Source organism: Sinocyclocheilus rhinocerous, unplaced genomic scaffold, assembly GCF_001515625.1.
Source record: "Sinocyclocheilus rhinocerous isolate Xijiao unplaced genomic scaffold, SAMN03320098_v1.1 scaffold625, whole genome shotgun sequence".
NCBI lineage: Eukaryota > Metazoa > Chordata > Actinopteri > Cypriniformes > Cyprinidae > Sinocyclocheilus > Sinocyclocheilus rhinocerous.
In genome coordinates this window covers 224,154-231,444 of record NW_015646350.1, presented here as the reverse complement: position 1 = coordinate 231,444, position 7,291 = coordinate 224,154, and the positions used below count along the sequence as shown (strand labels likewise).

Here is a 7,291-nt window from a genome sequence, read left to right as displayed (position 1 = left end):
TTCAAATTCAAAATTCAGTAATTTCAATAGGAATCGGTAAATTTAACAGCGTAATATTTAACAGTATCCAACACTGAAAAAAACAAACTGGTGTAGAAACAGTTCTCACTAGTAAATGTCACTATTAATGACAAAGAGCCTGGGAGTGATATTGTGGATATGTTCAATTATAGGCCAAATGTCAAATATACCATTCCTGGCAAAAGTCCTTGAGCATGTGGTTGTTGGCCAACTCCAAACTCATCTTTATATGCATAGCCTACTTAAAACTTTTCAGTCTGGGTTTAGGTCTCGACACAGTACGGAGACTGCTCTAGTTAAGGTCTTGAATGACCCTTGATTCTAGGGCTTGTGGCATTTTGGTTCTGTTAGATCTTAAAGTGGAAGTGAAGCAGTCAGTTAAGTTAACATTATTTAGTAAAGTGATTTCCACTTTGATTAAAAAATATATAACAAACATGATTAATGTAACCATTTTAAAGAATAAAGGATGTTTTGTTATAGCTTTTAGAGCAAGGGCGTCGCCATCTTGCAGTACCACCGCGTGTGACGTCACGGGGTTGGTTCGCTCCGATGGCCAGTGAAGTAATAGAAGCATTTCTTTACATTTTGAACACACGAATGTTATTTTAACACACAAATAATTTGGTTTTCACCATAATTTGGATGAATATTCAACATCAAACTGTCTATATGCTAAGTTTTGATCGTGGTATCCCAAACATTGTTTTCATAATGCCAGGCGCAAGGTGATGTAACCAGACAATGCTTCATCATTCATGTCGCATTTTGGTTCACCAGTTGTATGTATCATATTTTATGTTCACCTGCGAATACAATTAGCTTTCCGTAGTGTTTAACTAATCACCTAACGTTATCTGAACAATCGGACCAGTGCTGCTTCCTCAATAAAGTTTATCATTCTCACGTGTTTTAAGCCTTGTCAGTTTAAATATTAAAGTGTTTAAGCCATTCAAGCGTGAGACAGCACGGAATAGATTTCAGTGCGGTATTTACACGCTGTGATAGACCTTTTCTGAAAGAGATTTAAATGTGGTGCGGTTTCTTCAACCCCTAATACTGCTCGGTCCCATCGCCAAGTGATTTCCACTTTGATTAAAAAATATATAACAAACATGATTAATGTAACCATTTTAAAGAATAAAGGATGTTTTGTTATAGCTTTTATTGCTCTAAAAGCTATAACAAAACAACCTTTTTTCTTTAAAATGGTTACATTAATCATGTTTGTTATATATTTTTTAGAATTAGATAGATCTCAGACTGTGTCTTTGTGTCAGGGTGTCCCTCATGGGTCAGTTTTGGGTCCTGTTTTATTTAGTGTTTATATGTTGCCTCTTGGGCAGATTATTCAGAAGTATGGCCTGGGCTATCATTGTTATGCGGACGACACCCAGATTTATATTAGCACTCAGCCTGATCTCACTTCTTCCTCTTCGACTCTTTCTGCCTGTTTGCTGGAAATCAAGGCATGGATGAACACAACTTTCTTAAGCTAAATTGTTCCAAAACTTAATTTTTATTAATTGTCACTCCATCTAAATGAAGAGTCTTGAGACACTGTATATGGACATATCTATAAGCTTGTATCTGGGTGTACGAGGCATGGGTCAGATGACTTCTTGGTGGGAGATCATCAGGTTGGGAGGGTGTAAAGTGCTGACAGATACAGAGAGAGCGGCATGGTGATATCTCATAACTCTCACTGTCATGATGCGAATCAGGATACTAAACAGCTAGCTTGATGTGAATACAAGATGTACAGAGAACATGAAGTGCAAAAACACTTCATAAAAGCACTTTAGCCAAAACCACAACTGGTTCTTGTTGATATTAAACACTGTAATGAAAATCTGTTTGTTTACGATCTAGTTATTGGATGAAACCCACAGGGAAATATTTTCAATCCTGTTCTTAATCTATTGATAGTCGACATTCTATCATGTCATTCTTTTAAATGCATACAGTAAATCTGCTAAAAGAAAACACTAAGAGTAGTGCTGTTTTTTGGCAGGAGTGGTTCACGGTCCTCGAGCACTTCCACAGGCTGAATGCTACAGTCTCTGACCTTGTCATGGGAAATACATACACCTTCAGAGTTTTTGCAGAAAACAAGGTTGGAAGGAGTGAGACTGCTGCTGTAACAAAAGGTGCTGCTCATATTCAGAAAACAGGTAAGCTCACAACAACTCATTGTTTTAACTCTACAGCACTTCAGACTTCTCCCATTAAGTAAAGTTAACCCATACATAGATTAGCTGTGGTAAAATTACTATTGAATGGCCTTGAGTGCCTTATTGCTGGCAGCAAAAGCAGTACAATTAAATACACCCATATTTATTCACTATCCTAACTGTAAGCTGTTTACGGTTGCCAAATAATGTAGCAAATTGGCACATTAAAATATAATTCAAGCAATGTACATTCACAGTTGTGTACAGTGTAACTATACACATACAACACACTACTGTACATTCAACTGTTTTAGGTCAGTAAGATTTTTTTTAAGGAAAATAAAAGCAGCCTTGGTGAGTATAAGAGACTTCTTTCAAAAACGTAATATCTTACCAACCCCGACTGCAGAATGCACATAAATGCATACATGACTTCACATTCTATATTATTGTGGCAAGTTGTTACATTGCGTGGCAACTGCAAACAGCCTACAAATAAACTAACCGATAATTGATACTAATAAATTATACTAAATGAACTGTTTCTTTAAATCACATGAGGCCATTTTGTTGGCAGCACACACTGACAGCACATACTATGTGTTCTCGCTGTGTGAAGATAAGACTTGGCTCTGCCCTGAGTGCTAATGACAGTTCTCGTTCCTCACATCAGAGGTACAGGGAAGGGGGCCCTCTAGGAGCAGGACTGGTTGTCACCCCTGATTTAAAGGGAAAAAAAGAAGATGATTGATGATCATGCAAACCGTATAACGGCTAAAGAAGGGCAGGGGAACCCTGGCCCTCAAATTCCACTTTCCAGCAGAGTTTAGCTCCAACCCTAATTAATCACACCTGAACCGGCTAATCAAAGGCTGTGTCTAAAATGACCCTCTGTACCCTTATATAAGGCACTTTGCCAACTATACTCTTGTATAGACCACTATTTGAGGGAACTGCCATTTGTAGTGGTGTCCAAAACCACAGTGGACTTTATCGAGTGCACTCATTCAATCCATAATGCACTTTAGGAATAGGTGTATATCCAATGTACACTCAGCGGCTAGCTGCATGCACAGTCAGAATAAATTCCTGCATCTCGCTAGAAATGTAGCATTTCCGGCACATTCAGTGTCTGCTCACTTGTTTTCATTAATTCCTTCAAGTGGACTACATTAAGTGGAAATCATGAATAAGGGTATAGGGCAGGGGTGGCGAACTCCGGTCCTGGAGAGCCGCAGTCCTGCAGGGTTCAGCTCCAACCCTAATTAAAACTCACCTGCCTGTAGCCTTCTAGTAACCCTTCAGACCTTGATTAGCTTGTTCAGGTGTGTTTGATTAGGGTTGAAGCAAAACTCTGCAGGGCTGTGGCTCTCCAGGACTGACGTTCGCCACCCCTGGTATAGGGGGTGATTTTGCATACAACCAAGGTCTTTAGGATCACTAGAAACGTCTAGGCATGTGTGTTGGAGCTAAACTCTGCAGGATGGTTGCACTCCAGGAAAACGATTGGACACCCATGCCTTAAATTCATAGCTGCTACAATTATAAACATTCAGATGGACATCTATTGCTGTTGCATTGCACCCAACGCTATGAAACATGTCCAACTGGGGTATTTACTGGGCTCTATTTAGCCGACTAGGAACCCATCAACTGCTTCTTAAAGCCTGGTGTTTTGCACATCACTAACGTCATGTAACAGCTATGCCCTCTGCACAACTGTCAGTCCCAGCTGAGGTTGTTGTCCCTTGCCCTGTAGGTATTGTCTACAAACCAGCAGAGTACAAGGAGCATGATTTCAGCGAGGCTCCCAAGTTCACAGCGCCTCTCAGTAACAGAGCTGCCACTGTGGGCTACACCACTAAACTACTATGTGCAGTCCGAGGCAGTCCAAAGGTATGGATCATTTTTTTCTGCTGATCTGTTATAGTCCTCCTTGTCCTTCTTCCACATTTGCTATCGTGAAAAATGTACCAACCAGTAGCTACATGGTTGTAGCCAAGAATTAGCTGATGTGTTGCTACAAATATACATATGAAAGATTATCGTTGTAATTCAACAACAGCTGTTAATAATCCAACGATGGTATCAACAAATCCAAACCTCCTTGAGTTCATGCTCAATAAATAGTTTAATTATACCCATTGCTGTAGTCATAAGGCACAAAAAGCCCAGTGCTGCTGGTCGTTCCTGCTGACCACGGATGCCAGCTGGTAGACAGTCATGCGGGGACTGTGTTAGCTTGTCATTCCCAAGGAGGGGGATGGAGAATCAAGTTTCAAGAACAGCTGAGATGCATGCAAAATCTGGGCTGAATGCAAATCCTGATGAGTTCGCCTTCTAGGACACTCCAAAATTCTTGTTCATTAAAGCATGCTGTGATGGGACCCGTTGTCTATTTCATGCTAACAAAGTTCCAGAGATGTTCAGGCTGTCTTGGTCATGTTGGATGCAATTGGAAATGTAAAACCTTCAAAGCCACAATAGAACATAATATGTTTCATAGAAGAATAACTCAATAATGGCTTCCTCAAGAGTAAGGCTACAGTATTCACAACATGCTTCAAGCAATAAAAAAAGTAACAAACAGTTCCAGCTGACAGAGTTTGAGTTGGCAGACAGTCAGGGACTAGTAAATTGTATAAAAGGACTGTGACACTCAAAAGTCCTTGCTCCGGATTGTCATGCTGGGGCACAATTTCCATTAGGCACCAACAGAGTTCCAGGGTGTCCTGAGCTTTTTGGAGGAAGTTGGAAACCTAAAAACTTCACAGAAGTCACAGAAGAACACCTTGATGCACTTCATAGAACGATGCCATAGATTATTTTTCATTCCTTCATTCCATTCCATGTTTGTCCGAGCCAGTTAACACGGTTCTACTTTGGTGCTGCATAATGTACAGTAACTAAACATTGGAGTATGCTGGCTTCTGTACTACACTACAAAACCATTATTGCATCATTACAAGCCATTGTTGGAGTAGCCAGGTAGGGTCCCGCAACGTTTGGGGTAATTTAGCCACCCCCTAGCTCCAATCCTGCTACAAGCATTCCACTAGGATGGTTGAGAACTGTGCAGAGAAACACGGAAATGGTTTGTAATCATACTGTACCAAACCGTGCTCAAGTGAAAATGCAACTGTTCCTCACCTTGCTCTAAACTGTTTGGCCCAGTGGTGCTTCAATGTAATGGCTTCTCAACAGGATATTTATGTAGAGCAAACTTCTGCCTATTAAAAATTATGTTTTCATAAATTAATGGAATGATGCTCGTATTTTTTGTCCAGATTTATGACTTATTTGTGATTGACTTGTTGATATTGCCTATTTGTGAAAGTCCACTACCTGACTGAACAGGAGAGTCCTTAAGGTACACATGATCCTTTTTTGACAATCTAATATCAGCACAGATTAATCAGATGTTCAATTAGCAAGATCCCTGCTACTGTCTGTTATGTGTTGCCATATCTATTACATTTACATTTACATTTAGTCATTTTGCAGACGCTTTTATCCAAAGCGACTTACAATTGGGGAATACATAAAGCGATTCTTCTTAAAGAGGCAAACAGACGCATCATTCCACCAGCCAGGAACGGTGAACGAGAATGTTCTGGAAAGTGATTTTGAGCCTCTCTGGTACCACGAGGCGTCGCTTACTAGCGGATCTCAGACTTCTGGAGGGGATGTAGATTCGTAGTAGTGAGTGGAAGTAGGCGGGTGCTGAGCCTGCGGCTGTTCTATATGAAGCATCAATGTCTTGAACTTGATGCGAGCCGTGAGCCTATTAAATAAAGATTTATTTTTGACATCCATTATGCTCAAAAGCATAGCTAACAGACAGCTTGATGATATTATTTCAGCTTAGCTACTGTAACTTCATTAGGCTTCTTGAGCCTGAATGAGGATTAACTAGCTTTCAACTGATCAAATCAAAGTTTTCACTGGAATTACTCATCTAATCACACATTAGTAAAGTGTTTCTTGAAGGGGAGTATTTTAAGACCTCATCTCCACCTTTCCTAAAAAGCACCTTTGCATTAGCCATTTTGTGCAGCATCTTGATTTCTGAAGTAATTTAGCATCTTGTGGACACCATCTGTGTGTGGAACTGAAGGCATTAGATGAGCATGTTTCTCTTTTCTGGAAAGTTACCCATGGAGCAGTGGGACATCAGTTAGCATCATAAGGTTAAATGCTAACAGAATGTGAAAATGCTTCTGTAAACTTGACCCATGAGGCGCAGTAACATGCTGTTCCAGCTGATGGACCTCGAGTAGGCATAAATTCAGGGACTGAGATGTGTGACATTTTATATAAGAATCATGACACCTGTAAGTATGTGTGAGGGATATAATTAATTGTAATGTGTTAAATGGTTCAGTTGTGAATGACTTGTTGGTGTTTGTTGTGGCCACGTCAGTTGAAATGACATGTATTTTGTTTGCAGCCTACGATCGAGTGGCTGAAGAATCAGATGCTCATAGGAGATGATCCCAAATACAGGCAGATCAACAACCAGGGAGTGTGCTCACTCGAAATCCACAAACCATCCAGCTTTGACGGTGGCGTCTACACTTGCAGGGCCAAGAATGCCCTTGGTGAGGCTACAGTTGCCTGTAAGCTAGAGGTCAAACGTAAGTACAGGATCATTTGCACTTTGCTTGACACGCTAAAGCTACAAGGTGCATTTTCAGCTGATTATAGCGGCATTGATCCTTTAAGGTGTTTATCCAGGAGAGGAATGGAAAGCGAGCATTTTTTTGTGCCGACTATGATTAATTTGAGTTGGTTTTAAGCGTGTCTGTGTGTGTGTGTGTACTGCATGGGTACAGAGATATGTTGATGAACATCTGCTTTTCTCTTTCACCAGAGGTGATCATCTCAGATGAAAAAGAGAGGAAATAAAATAATGTGCACAGGTCAGTAAATAAAAACATTTTCCATTTAAATATATAAAAGCTTAAAATTGTCAAATGTATTGTAAAGTATGTGGACACATTTTCTTATTGAAACATGCATTTGAATGCATCACACATTCCCACCCAAAATAAAAAAAAAAAAAAAAAAATAAAATATATATATATATATATAAT

General features: G+C 39.9%; 1 protein-coding gene across 3 annotated transcripts in view; it reads left to right on the top strand.

Moving 5' to 3' along the window:
• Window positions 1-7,291, top strand: part of mybpha (myosin binding protein Ha) — a 20,323-nt gene that overhangs the window by 9,383 nt on the left and 3,649 nt on the right. For 2 of the 3 annotated variants that reach the window (XR_001636252.1, XR_001636251.1), the window contains 4 exons: window positions 2,036-2,195; window positions 3,955-4,091; window positions 6,646-6,832; window positions 7,069-7,117. Coding sequence is in view for 1 of the 3 variants with exons in the window: in XM_016511361.1 (XP_016366847.1) it covers window positions 2,036-2,195; window positions 3,955-4,091; window positions 6,646-6,832; window positions 7,069-7,103 (519 nt within the window). In the remaining 2 variants the exon portion in view is untranslated. Of the gene's footprint in view, window positions 1-2,035; window positions 2,196-3,954; window positions 4,092-6,645; window positions 6,833-7,068; window positions 7,235-7,291 lie in introns of those variants that run through there. The other variant, XM_016511361.1, reaches the window with a different exon arrangement.